The sequence below is a fragment of the Carlito syrichta genome, unplaced genomic scaffold, assembly GCF_000164805.1.
Source record: "Carlito syrichta isolate Samal-C Ts95f unplaced genomic scaffold, Tarsius_syrichta-2.0.1 Scaffold301997, whole genome shotgun sequence".
NCBI classification, from domain to species: domain Eukaryota; kingdom Metazoa; phylum Chordata; class Mammalia; order Primates; family Tarsiidae; genus Carlito; species Carlito syrichta.
The window spans coordinates 207,089-221,551 of record NW_007246093.1 but is presented as its reverse complement, the minus strand read 5'-3'; the positions used below and the strand labels follow the sequence as shown (position 1 = coordinate 221,551).

The 14,463-nt window shown below is 36.3% G+C and overlaps 1 protein-coding gene across 1 annotated transcript in view; it reads right to left on the bottom strand.

Annotated features, from left to right (window-relative positions):
• Positions 1-335: 335 nt before the first annotated feature.
• The window catches only part of TFAP2D (transcription factor AP-2 delta), a 61,943-nt gene continuing 47,815 nt past the window's right edge, over positions 336-14,463 (bottom strand). The window contains exon 8 of the mRNA XM_008055870.1: positions 336-723. Coding sequence (XP_008054061.1) covers positions 504-723 — 220 coding nt within the window. The 3' untranslated portion in view covers positions 336-503. The remainder of the gene's footprint in view (positions 724-14,463) is intronic.

The window sequence follows — 14,463 nt, the reverse complement described above, 5'->3', positions numbered from 1 at the left end:
AATTAATGGATTAATTTCCAGATTAATCTATTTAATGGAAAGAGGCACTCTTCAGTTATAGGGAGTTAAGTCAAAAAAGACCGGAGCTGTAAGCACTGGTGGTGGATTCCAGTTTGGTCATGCTTTCTGATCCCTAACTACAAAGTTGGATAGGAAAGTGCATCAGTTAGATGTGAAAAAGCATGTGCTGCCTCTCCAAAGTCCAGAAGTGCTTAAAAACTGTGATGTATTTAATTCAGAACAAGAAATTACGTGCACAAAAGGAGTTTATCATAACATAAGATTAAAAAGTGACAATTTCATCACACGTTTACACTGCTGTTTTCCTTTTTTACTTTTTTTTTTGGTTTTGTCCTTTTTTGTTTCATTTTTCATTTTATTTTTTATGGAGGGCTGGGGGAGGGTAGAGATTTGGTCCACTGAAGATTAGTCACCCTCAATGATATATATATTAGAAAAAATATCAGCAGCAAGACTCTGGAAATAGATTCTGTTTGATGTAGCTAGTCTGTCTTTTCTGTTTTGCCCTCTTTCACGGCAGCCTCTGAAGTTTTCCGCAGGGGGGCTTTCTCCGAGTTGGTATGTCCTTGGCCAGAATCCGCCGCTCCGCCGTTTTTGTGAGTAGTGTGTTTTTCCAAGTAGTTCAGCATTTCACTGAGAACTGTTTGGAAAGTGCTTAGAGCTGCACATATTGCTGGAGTCCCAAAGCCATGAGTGATCAAACTGGAAATGAGAAGTGGTAGAAAAAACAGAGATGAATGGTTTGCATGTACTGTGGAACAGCAAATCTCTCCATTTAATCAAGAATATTCGGTTAAACCGGTATTTTTTTGTGTTTCTCAATGGTGCCGAGTATTGTAAAAGATACAACACAGTTCAATGTATAGCCCTTGACTACATAAGAAATGTAGGACTAATTTGGTAGAAGCTTTGTAACTGATGGGCTTGATATGTACTAATTATTACCAAGTTGGAATATTTAACACATGACCCAATTTTCCACCTCATTAGGAAATAGCTGAACATTTATCATAATACTTTAAGAAAGGGATTGGCAGTAGTGGGGCACTGCCAGGGGAGGGGAATGCAAATAACATCAATGAGGGTTCCCAAACTTTACCTGCATGATGACCACCTATGTACCTAACCCTGAATTGTACCTCACATCTTTAAAATAAAAATAATAAAAAAGTGAACCCACAAAAAAGGAGACAGCTAGAAAATGAAACTTTCTATGTGTGGGAATCATATATGGCATATACCCTTGTAAGGGCATAAATCACACATGAAGAAATCATAATTGGCTGAGTTTGCACAATGGCTACCTGTTTCTCTAAATTTATTCATCTTCTCTTCCATAGTAATGCAGTCTTATTTGGGCATATCACCATTCAACTGGAGAGTACATTCCAAGCTATTCTGCACTTAGGTTTGGACATGAGACTAACACACTCATAATAGAATACAAAGGGAAGTAATATATGCAATTCCCACTTGCTTTAAAGAAAATTGAGTGCCCTCTATTTCCTCTCAAAATAGCCATGCCTTATGCAAATAATCACTTTGGTGATAGAGACAGGCAAGATTAAAGGAACCTATTCATCTCCAGACTCTTAAATGAGAGAGCAATAAATTTTTTTTTCTTTTAAGCCGCGGTCTCACTCTGTTATCCAGGCTGCAGTGCAGTGGCACAATCATGGTTCACCACAGCCTCAAACTTCTGAATTTAAGGGATACTCCTGTCTCAGCCTCCTGAGTAGCTGGGATTATAGGCTCATGTCACCGTGCCCTGTTATTATTTTTTATTTTTTGTAGAAATAGGATCTCACTATGTTGTATAGGGCGGTCTAGAACTGGGCTCAAGCAATCCTTTTGCCTTGGTCTCCCAAGTGCTGGGATTATAGGCATAAGCCACTGCACCTGGCATGAGAGAGAGAAATACAATTCTACCCTATTTCAGCCACTCTACATTTGGGTCTTGGAAGCTAATTAATTAACTAGTTATCATAACTAATATGAAAATGTAAGGAGTGTTATGGTAACTTCAGCATAGGGAGCTCTTCTAGCCATGACAAATGTAATCTTGAGCTGAACACTTAACTGTAGATTCACTCTTCTTATGAACAGAAACTACATAGATTGTTCATTTGTGTCATTGTTCTAAAGGGACACTCTAACACCTTTGCTCCAACTTATAGCTTATAATAATATAGAAAAACATGCTTGCCAGGTATTATGCCTATGTTATGATATATATACAACACTGTATATATGCATGCATCTCTCTATATGTACATAGTACATTTAACAAATAAATCTATTAGCTGCTTACAAGTTCTAGATTCTAAGTTATTATGACAGTAATGGTTTTAAAAATCAGATAATGCCACACTTCATAATATGTTGACTACCTATAGTTACCTCTCTTAGGGTATACAATCTTTAACACAAAATAAAGAGGATTTAAAATGATGCAAATGAGGATCTACTACATGGGGTGCTGTTTATATTAATCCATGAAAAGAGGCCCAAGATGATACCAGACCTACAGTAAGTACTCAATAAGTGATAGGGATTGCTGGCTGTGGTATGTTCATGATAAGGGTAAAATTATCTGCATGTCCCTCCTTATATCACACAGGTTGCTACCATCTTTCTTCTGGATCTGTTATTAATACAAAGCTTGCCCTATGCCACAGTCATCATTAACACATATTGAAAAAAAAGAGTTCAATCTCTAATTATTTAGAAAACAAGAATAGTTAGTGCTTGGGTAATTATGTGTGCCCAAATCTGTAATATAACACATCATCATTGCTCAAGTATTAGACCCATATCTTTGCTGCCATGTTTTACACTGCCATGAAGAAAACTGATTTTTAGCTCTATTTCTGCTCTGATACAACTAGAGGGGAATCCTCATGATTTGGGATCTATCAGGGAGCCTGGGCACTGTTGGAATTGTTGGAGTTGTAGAAGAGTTAATTATGGTGGCATCCACATAGAAAACTGAGTGTAACTAACCACTAATGTCTAGATGCTTGACCTCAGGCACAAACTGCCTCTTTTCTCATGTTTTATTCCTATTTAGAGTTCCTTGTACCATGAGATGAATTTTATTTTCCTCGATATTGCCATGTCCTCTTTGCTGTGACTCACCTGTTCATCTATAGCTAAGTATAAAGTATTTAGTTTCACTGGGGTAATTGTTGAAGTTAATAGCCAATTTTTTAGTTCTGAGCATACATCAGGGCCTGTTCTAAGTTTTTTCTTTTTATCTGTATCATTTCATATATTCTAGCTACCATACTAAGTAGTAGGTATTATTATTTCCATTTTATCTTTTTCTTTACAGATAAAGAACTGAAAAGTTAAATAATTTGCCTGAGGAATTGGATACATAGTATTGCTTCTGTGCCTATGTTCCACTCAGGTGGAAGGTATGTTTTACTCCTTTTCTTTGAGAAATCCCATGTCTGTTAGGCGTTTTAGCTTAGTTTCTCTGACCTAACCCTGTTCTTGGGCAGCCTTGTAGGTCTGGAAGATCAAGATTCTCCTAATTCACTTTCCTATCTAAGAGCAGGGTTTTTAAAAAATGAAGCACAAATTGGGTAGTTCTAAAATAAGACTTTTAATTATCCACACTGAGAAAAAAGCTGTTGCCATAATGAAAGATCCCTCTTAAGCGGGACCACATCTTGACTGATGGTCTTTCTTGCTTCCAAAATATGCATCTTCTCATTAGCAGTTCACATTGTCATCTTAGCCCTGCATTGAGAACCAGGTGTACCAAGTCCCCACATTGACTGTGACCTTAGGCACTTAGTGATTTGGTGAAGTTATTTAGTCTTGCAAAATGACAATGGTCGGATAATAACATCTGCAAGATTCTTTCCAACTCTCAGTTTCAACTAAGAGTACATAGTGTCTATGGTGCTGTCCTTAAAACCAAGGACATAGACAGAGGTGATGGAAGTTGAAAAGCCACTTAGTTCGACAGAGAGGTCTAAAATTGTCTGTGTTATATTCAAGATAAGAAATGTAACTAGTTGAAATGTCATCTTTCAACATGAAAAACATTATGTAAGTTGTGTTAATAACCTTAGTTTAACATTGTCTGGACATTAAAAAAACATTCATGGCATACTGTACATGATGAAAACAAATATAAGGCACAGCCCATCTTCTAGCAATTTTTGGTGAATTAAATCCAAATAATTAAAGTGTCTAATGTTGTACTAGACTAATGCAGAAAAAGTATGCAATCACAGGATGATTTAAAAAATTCTAGGAATATCATGCTCTTCTTTTAGCCCCAATAATTCCAGAAAAATAAATGTGTATCTCATTGTGACATACAAAAAAGGAGAGAAGGAATAATATAGAGCCTACAGAAACATAAAAGAAAAATAGAAATGGAAGAACTGACTTTCAGTCTTAGAAAACAAACTAAGGTCATCTTCAAGGAAACAAACTCTAGTCAAATCACCAAAATCTTTGATAATGAAGATTCTTTTTGCCTTTGGAAAATATTATTTTTCAGTCACAGACTTGATATTTAAGTAACACTTGGCATTTGCATACATTTTCACCAGATTAATATCAGAGAACATTTCACATGCAAATGTCACCAGGGTTAAATAGTAGCCATGATGGTTTGAGTAGGTAGTCAGAATATAGAAGTTTTAAAAAATTCTAAATGCTAAAACTCTATGCTCAAGAAGGCACTGGAAAGAGACAACAGCATTGTGCTAGATATGTCATGTCCATGCCACATTTGTAAAATTTTTGCTGAATGGTGACTGCAGAAAATTCAAATGTCATGTCAGATTTCTTAATGTTTCCCAACTCTTCTTTCTTCACCCTATGTAATCGTGTTCTATTATTTTATTTTGGTAAAGCTTATCTTAAGCTTATCTCTTATTAATCACCAAACCTATGACAGTCATTCCTATTTGTGCTCTGTGTGTCTTCCTTTTCAACCAATCCATATTCTACTCAACCTTTAAAGTTTTTTTTTGATAATACTGATTAAAAGGGTTAGTATTATCCTGGCCCTTGGTTAAGATATTAAAAAAAAAAAAAGACGTGCTCTTTCTGAAGGATAGAAACTTGCCAACATGATGAGAGAACTTAAATAAAATACTATGAAGAAAAGAATAATGTTCCCTAAAGTCACAAAGTGAGGAAGAGGAGTGGGAACAACATTGGTAACATCAGAGCATACTTTGATAATCAAGGTACACTAGATATTTGCAACAAGTGGCAAATAAGATGTTATATTTATCTTCAAAAATTCATAGTTTGGGTGTCCTTCTATAAGTTGGTAATCAAAAGTTATGGTCTAATCTTTTAAAAAGTAGAGAAATATTAAAAACAAAATCAGGCAAACTATAAGCCTACAACAACAACAACCAAAATACACAGGACTGAAGAAAAAGCATTTGATAACATTCAGAATTTTTTCATGATAAATGCTTTCAGTAATTTATGAATGGAAGGAATATACTCCAACATAACAAAGGCCATATATGGCAAGCCTACAGCTAACACCATATTAAATGGTGAAAAACTGAAAGCTTTTTCTCTAAGGCCAGTAACAAGACAAAGGTGCCTACTCTTAACCATTTTTGTTTAACATAGTCCTGGAAGTCCTAGCCAGAGCAATTAGGCAAGAGAAAGAAATAAAAAGCATCCAAATTAGAAATAAAGAAGTTCCATTTTTTCTGTTTATACACAACATGATTTTATATAGAGAAAATCTTTGACACCACTAAAAACAGAACTAATAATGAATTCAGTATAGTTGATTGATACAAAAATCAGATGCATTCAAATACAATACCGATGAACTATCTGAAAAAAGAAACTAAGAAAGCAATCCCATTTACAATAGTATCAAAAAATAGGAGTATATTTCAGAGGTGAAAGATTTGTACTCTGAAAATTGTAAGTCACTAATGAAAGAAACTGATGAAGACACAAATGAATGGAAAGATATCCTGTGTTCATGGATTAGAAGAGATAATATTTTTAAATGTTCATAATACTCAAAGCAATCTATAGATTCATTGCAATTCCTGTCAAAATTCCAAAGGTATTTTTCACAGAAATAGGGAAAACAATCCTAAAATTCATATGGAACTGCAAAATAGCCTAAGCAAACTTGAGAAACAAGAACACAGATGAAGGCATCATGCTTCTCAAGTTCAAATTATATTACAAAGCTATAGTAATCAAACAATGTGGTACTGCCATAAAAACAGATACATAGACCAATGGAACATACCGAGTCCAGAAACAAACCCACACGTATACAGTTGGCTAATCTTTGGCAAGAGCACAAAGAATACACGAGGGGAAAGGATGATTTCTTCAATAAATAGTTCTGGGAGAACTAAATATCCCACTTACAAAATAATGAAATTGGACTTTTATCTTACACTAGTCACAGAAATTAACTCAAAATAAATTAAAGACTTAATGTAAGACTTGAAAACATAAAGTTCCTAGAAGAAAAACATTGAGAAAAATCTCTTTGACATTGGTATTGGCGTGATTTTTTGGATCTGACATCAAAAGCACAGGCAACAAAAGCAAAAATGGACAAGTGGGGTTGTGTCAAACTAATAAAGCTTCTGCACAGCAAAGGTGACAATTGTAAAAGGAAAAGGCAATCTATGGAATGGGAGAAAATATTAGCAAACCATATATCCAACATGAGATTTAGATCCGAAATATATAAGGTACTCATACAACTTAATGACAATAAACCCAAATAACCTGATTTTTAAAAATTGGGCAAGGAACCCGAATAGACATTTTCCCAAATACAACATACAAACAGCCAGCAGGTATATGAAAAGGTGCTCAACATCACTAATTATCAGAGGTACGCAAATTAAAGCCACAATGACATTTTACCTCACACTTGTTAAGATGGCTATTCTCAAAAAGATGAGAGATAAGTGCTGATGAAGGGGTAGGAGAAAAGGGAACCACGTACACTGTAAGTGGGAATGCAAATGGGCACAGCCATTATGGGAAACACTATAGAGTTTCTTCAAAAATTTAACCCTTCAAGCAGGGCTCAGAGGCTCAGCCTGTAATCCCGCGCCTTGGGGAGGCTGAGGTGAGTGAATTGCCTGAGCCTGCGGGTTCGAGACCCACCTGGGCAACTTGGCGAGACCTCATCTCTATAATCAATAAAAAATTAGCTGGGCGTGGTAGCCCGCGCCTGTAGTTCCAGCTACTTGGAAGGCTGAGGCTGAAGGAGCGCCGGAGCCCAGCAGGTCGAGGCTGCAGTGGCCGGGAGCAGCCACTGCACTCCAGTCTGGGCGACAGAGTGGGACTCCAACTCAAAAAAAAAAAAAAAAAATTTAACCCTTCAACTACAACATGATCCAGCAATCCTGCTTCTGGGTATATAGTTAAAGGAAATAAAATCAGTATCTTTTGAAAGAGATATCTGACCCATGTTTACTGCAGCATATTCATAATTGCAAAGGTGTGGAAACAACCACCTAAGTCTCTTACATAAGAAAGATACTATAGTCATAAAATGGAATATTATTTAGGCATAAAAAAGAAGGAAATCTTGTCACATGAATGTATCTGGAAGACATTATGCCAAGTGACACAAGCCAGTCTGAAAAAGACAAATGCTGGATTTCACTAATATATGAAATCTTAAAAAAACCAAACTCCATAAAAGCAGAGAGTAGAGGATGGTTGCAAGGGGTTAAGAGTTAGGGGTAACAGAAAGATGTTGATTGAAAGGAACAAACTTTCACTTATAAGATGGTAAATTCTGGGGATTTATTGCATAGCATGGTGACTATAGTTAATACTGCTGTATCATATACTAGAAATTTTCTAAGACAGCATGTCTTAAGTGTTGTCACCACACACACACACACACACACACACACACACACACACACACACCACTAGGTGAGGTGATGGATATGCTATTAACTTGAATATGATAATCATTTCATAATGTAATATAAAATCACATCATGCACCTTAAATATATAATTTTTATTAGTCAATTTTACCTCAGTGAAGCTGGAATAAAATAAACAGTTCTGAAATGGGAAACTATTATCATCAACCCATACTTTACTTGACATTATCATCTGCCAGCATTGGGTATTAGTTACCTCCAGGAGACATCAGCCTATGGGAGAAGGGGTGAAAACTCCAGGGTATGGAGCAATTTTCTTTTTCTTTCTTTCTTTCCTTCCCTCCCTCCCCTGCTTCCTTAATAAATAGGGTCTTGCTCTGTTACCCAAGCTGGAGCGCACTGGTGTGACCATAAGTCACTGCAGCCTCAAACTCCTGGGCTCCTGCAATTTTTTTCTTTTAAATATTTTATTCACGTTAATTTTAACTACAATACTAATTTCATCATGTTTTTATTTTTATAGGTTTAGGGGGTACAAATGCAGTTTTGTAACATGGATATATTGGGTAGCAGTATATAGAGTAATTGAGTTAACAAAAGACTAAATGTTTCTTAGTTTCGTCTGGGAGTCTCTGATGCCCAGACTAGTAGGCTTTAGTTTTTGTTCTAAGAATGAGGGAGAGGAACAACACAGAAGCAGTCCCAATGCTTGGGGAAAACAGTGCTGTGTTAGCATATGAAAGATTAGATAGTAATGAAGATACTTTGCTTTCTTTCCAGAGTTTAGTTTTTAAAACTGGCTACATTAGTATGATTAATAAAGTTGAGCTATTTTTTAAAGTCTAGAAAACTCATATTTCTGAATAAAGAAAACATAGACATGTTACAGAGACAATGAAGGTGTTAGGTAATCTTTGAAAAACCATGGAAGATGGGAAACAAAGTAATAAAATTAAACAGAGAAACCTGTCTTAATAGTTAAAGCAGAGGGAAAAAAAGATTTTTAGAATCTCTGGGTTATTAGATTATATTTAATTAGTCCCCAATAGATTTCTGTAATAGGATATTTTCAAAAATTGAGTTATCAAGTTTGAATTTTCATTAGGTAATATTTATTATTTTTAGGCATGCAGTGGTTGACATTTTGGGGGTAAACCGCTATTAATGTCAATTTTAAGTATATAAAGGCTCAAATATAATCATGTCATCCATACTGTTGTTTTTAGCTCTGTTTTTTCCTAGCTTGATGCCCCTTTTCTCCTCTTTTTCCTTCTTTCCCTCCCCTTGTACCCATGTTAATATATCTGACGTGTCTTCCCATATTTTCCTCCACATTCCTATAATGAGATACAGACACCAGATACTTGCATATACATATGTACACATTTGACACAGAGGTTTGGATCATCGCTTCAAAAAATGGGATATCATAAATGCTTTTCTGTGCCTTGTTTATGAGTAATACCATATAGAGATCCCACCAAGTCAACTGGAGTAGTGTTATTCTTTTAATTGTCATTGGTGGTATACAAGTCCTTGGTATGTTTTACCATGATTCAATTTCCTGTTCTGTATTAATGAGGACTCTCTCTGTTCCTATTTTTTGCCACTCTGAATAATGCTATATTACACACACACACACACACACACACACACACACACACACACACACACACAGATGTTTAATTATAGCATTATATATATACATATATATATTTTTTAAGTCAGGGTGGAGTGTAACCAGGCTGGAGTGGCATGATCACCGCTCACTGAGTTCAGGCGATCCTTGTTTCAGCCTCTCTATCTGAACTAGATAGAGCATGCACCACCAGTTAATAGTTGGTTGAAATTTGACACACAGTTGTGTAACTACCACTATTACCTAAAGAGTTTTCTCTTGCCTTTTGCCAGTCAATTCACTCTGTTCACTGCTAGCTCCTGGCAATCACTGCTCTAATTTCTGTTCTTACACTTTTAACTTTTTCCTGTAGTATATAAAATGAATCAGAAAGTCTGTAGATTTTTGTGATTGACGTCTTCCACTTAGTATAATAATTTTCAGGTTCATTTATGTTATTGTATTTATCAATAGATTGTTTCTTTTAACTGCTGATAAGTACTCCATTGAATGGATTTATCATAATTTGTTCTTGTAATAAGTTAATAAAAAGCTGAAGTATTAGCATTTAAAAAGCAGAGTGATCAATGAAGTGGCTGCCTGCATTCAGGAAGAAGTGCAATAAGGTAACTCCATTTCTTCTTACAAAAGAATTATTAGAGTAGCTGCAATGCAGTTTAAGTAGGATCTTAGCAATGCATCTGACAAAATCTTCCCAATATTCTATGATAAGTTGGCTGTGTGGAGAGGGACAGAAGCTAGATGACAGCAGACCAAGGCAAATTCACATATGGTTATACAATGACACCCAACATGTGGATGTAAGGCAATTGTCAACCTTAAAGGATGTCTCCAGTAGAGTGCTGCAAGGCTCTCATTAATCCCACTCTGCTCAACATGTTAATTAACAGTGGGATTGAAGGTATCACAGATTTTTAACTTAATGGCTGGCATTAAAATAGGAAAATTCCTGCATTGCATAACAGAACCAAAGTTCTGAAATACACTAATGTGATAGATAGGTTGGTTGTTGGGCCAAAATCAGTGATATGAAATTGAGGAGAGATTCAGGAAAATATATGCACTTGGGTAAAAAGCAAACTAATGTGCAGTATCGCAAGGGCAAAAACTGACTCAAGAATGATTCATAAGAAAAAGGCTTACAAAATCAGGGAGTCTAAACTAAAAAAGCCAGGGTCAAAATTTGAGGTTTGTATCCTAGCTAGGCAGGCTTAGACGTGACATCTACCTTAGACTATATTCCCAATCATCTCTCTCTCTCTCTCTCTCTCTCTCTCTCTCTAACTAGATTCCAGCTCATTGATTTCATTTTCCTATTACTAATTCCCCACTGAGGAGCAGAAAGCCTCTGACAACTGACTGTGAACAGTACAATCACCTGCTGAGAAAAATCTAGACTGCTGTAGTTTATAGCACCTGACGTTAGGGAAAATGTAACTTATATTTAACAGTCATCTTCCTAATTTTATTCATGGTTTTAAAAACTCCTATTTTGCTAGACTTCTCAATTAACAGCCTCTAAACCATCTTTCTGCAACATACACTATCTCTTCAAATTGGCTCAGTTCAGGAAGGTGAAAACTGTTGTCTGAGTTCAGAGGTGAAGTTCTACTTTTTGACTTTCCCCCAAAATGTTAGGATTCCTCCCTGTGTTCACATTTCAGCCACTGGAAGAACACCATAGGGTAGAGCAGTCTTTTCCAGGGAGATTTCATGTATGTTTGTATCTATGTGAAAACGTGTATGTGTGTTTGAAAAAGAGAACAAGTGTGCACATCTGAGGCCTTGTATTGTCTTTTTGTAAAGTGTCATCCTCTTCTTGACCCATGGCCTTCACCAGAATAAGTTTTATTAATACAGCCTTTTACTTTTTTTTTTTTTTTGAGTTAGAGTCTCACTCTGTCGCCCAGAATGGAGTGCAGTGGCCGCTCCCAGCCACTGCAGCCTCGACCTGCTGGGCTCCGGCGATCCTTCCGCCTCAGCCTTCCAAGTAGCTGGAATTACAGGCATGCGCTACCACGCCCAGCTAATTTTTTTTTGATTTATTGTAGAGATGAGGTCTCACTTGCCCAGGTGGGTCTCGAACCCGCGGGCTCAGGCAATCCACTCACCTCAGCCTCTCAAAGGCGCGGGATTACAGGCTGAGCCATTGAGCCCGGCTCCAGCCTTTTACTTTTTAAGGTGAAAAATATTTTAACAGTTTGAACTGCATGCTATATCAGTGGGTGTTTAAAGTAAAGAAATAGAGATTCAGAAATGAAAGAGAAGAGATAAAATAGAGGTGGAAGAGACCACTGTTTGAAAAAGAATACATTTTAATCCTCTCTTCTTTTTCCCAATGTGGTTTTTAAAAATAAGATGGCAGTAACAACTCATCTTTAACTCAGACAATGTCTATATCCAGAAACTGTTTGATAATAATGAGGATCCATCAGAAAACTTTCATATAATAGATATTTCATGAACGTCTCTTCATACCTTGTGATTGGTTAAGTCCATACATTTCTTGCTGTGGTTAAGGCCTTATGCACATCTATCTTTAACATTTCCAAATCTTTAGTGTTTACTTGGGAAGTAACGTAATATAGGATTCTGAATGGACATCTATCAGAAGAATAAGAGTTATTTTACTTTCCTTAATCTAAGCAAATATAGTTTACATTTTGCTAACTTTGTTGTATGTTAGAGAAATGTTACAAGGCTGTTTCCATATTACTTTAATTGACCTTAAAAAATGCTTTATCTTTACCTTACTTGATTTGTCTAAACTAATTTAAATTAAACACTACAGGTATTTTCTAAAACATAGCCTAAAGCAAGCTCCTATGAAATCTTATCCTGAATTCTTCCTATCTTGGCAAGAGTTTTGCCTAGTATGTGACACCTTTCCACCTACGTAGCAGATACTGATGTAAAGTGCATTGCAAAGGAAATGCAAGTCTCTTTAGTATTTGTCACTGAAAACTGGGTCACTCAGTTGTGTCTGCCAACTATAGATGGAATTTTCTAGCTTTCTTTTGGGGTACAAAAAGCTGAAATGGATACTATTATGCTACAAACTTGAAGACTGAAAATCAAGAGAAAATATTCTGCCATCATCATTTAAGTAATTTGACTAAAAGTGAATTTCATTTTGTAAAATTTAAGCGTTCTACCTGAAATAGTTTGGCAAGTCAACTTCTTTTTCATCTCTTTTTTGTTTGTGTGAAGGTCTGAATAGAGTTTGGGCTATTATTTCTGTTATTTTGTTATGTTGCATCATTCCAATGAATGTATGGTATCATAAATCTTTTGATTTCTAGAACAGCATACAGAAGTCACTCAGTGTTCTTCTTGGCCTCAGGGAAGCAAGCAAACAGCAAGATTTAAAGGGAAGACAAAACTCTAATTCCTTCCATCTGGGATTATTCAGCTATGGCAGGCTTAGCTGCAAGTATAATCAAAGGCTGACTCTGTACACCCCACTACAGTGTTAGGTAACCACCAGAAAGTGCTTTCTTCCACTCATGAGAACAGTTATTTGATAAAGATTATGGGAGACAGACCCTTGAGAACAACAGCAAAGGATTGTAGATCTTCTCTAGCCAACTTTACTTTCTTTCACAGCTCTGAGTATAAGGCACCTCTTCTCTCCAAAGCAGCATAACTTCTAAATGTACTCTCTCCATGAGAGAGACTCTCATGCCAGGGAGAGTAGCTAAGTCTTACCTTCTAGAATGCAATGGCTTAATTGACTGAGGACACAAAGGAAAGGCAAAACAAGTTTATAGTGCTCATATTCTACCTAGATTATCTTATATCATGCTCCCAAGAGCTTTTGAAATGGAATTTAACTAAAATATCTAGTTCTATGGTGGTGGAAAATCATTGAAATCTACTCATTAGCAAGACCTAGGCAGCACTCCCAGATGTTCTGTGACTTTTTCACCTCAACACTAGATGCATATAAGATATCACCCAGGAAGCTTATTTCAAAAATACCAATGTGTGGGTTCCAACCAAGAGAACCTGATTTAATTAGTTTGGGATGAGTCCAAAGCATCAGTATTTTTTAAACAGTCTCCATTTAAATGCAGCCAAGGAATTAAGCATGTTTCCTTAGAGCCAAGAAATAATGCCTGACTACTATGTCTGCTTTCCTTCCTCAGAAAAAGAGAATGCTAAACCAGCATTACCCCAAGAATATCTGCAGAACCTTAGTTCCAGGGAATGTTAATAGGCATTCAGAAATATAAAATCATGGTGCTGAGAAAACTGGCTGACTATGTGCAGAAGATTAAAACAAGACCCCTACCTACCAACATACACAAAAATCAACTCTAAATGGACCAAAGACCTAAGTGTAAAACTTCAAACTACAAGAACCTTAGAAAATGCAGGAGACATGCTCATGGAAAGAGGAACTTGCAACCAATTCCTAATCAAAACCTCAAATGCCCATGCCATAAGAGATAAGATAGAAAAGTGGGACCTCATCAAACTGAAAAACTTCTGCAAAAACCATCAAGAGAACAAGGAGACAGCCCACAAAATGGGAAAAATATTTGCCAACTGTATATCTGACAAAGAAAGGTTTCACATCTAGGATCTACAAGGAACTCAAATGTGCCAAAAAGAAAGAAACAAACAGCCTTAATAAAAAGTGGGCAAAATTTATGAATAGACACCTCTCAAAAGAAGATATACGAGCAGCCAACAGATACATGAAAAAATGCTCAGCCTCACTAATCATCAAAGAAATGCAAATTAAAACCACACTGAGATACCACCTAACTCCAGTCAGGATGGCCATCATCAATAACTCAAAAACAACAGATGCTGGAGAGGATGTGGAGAAAAGCGAGTGCTTCTACACTGTTGGTGGGCATGCAAACTAGTGCAACCTCTGTGGAAAACAGTGTGGTGATTCCTAAAA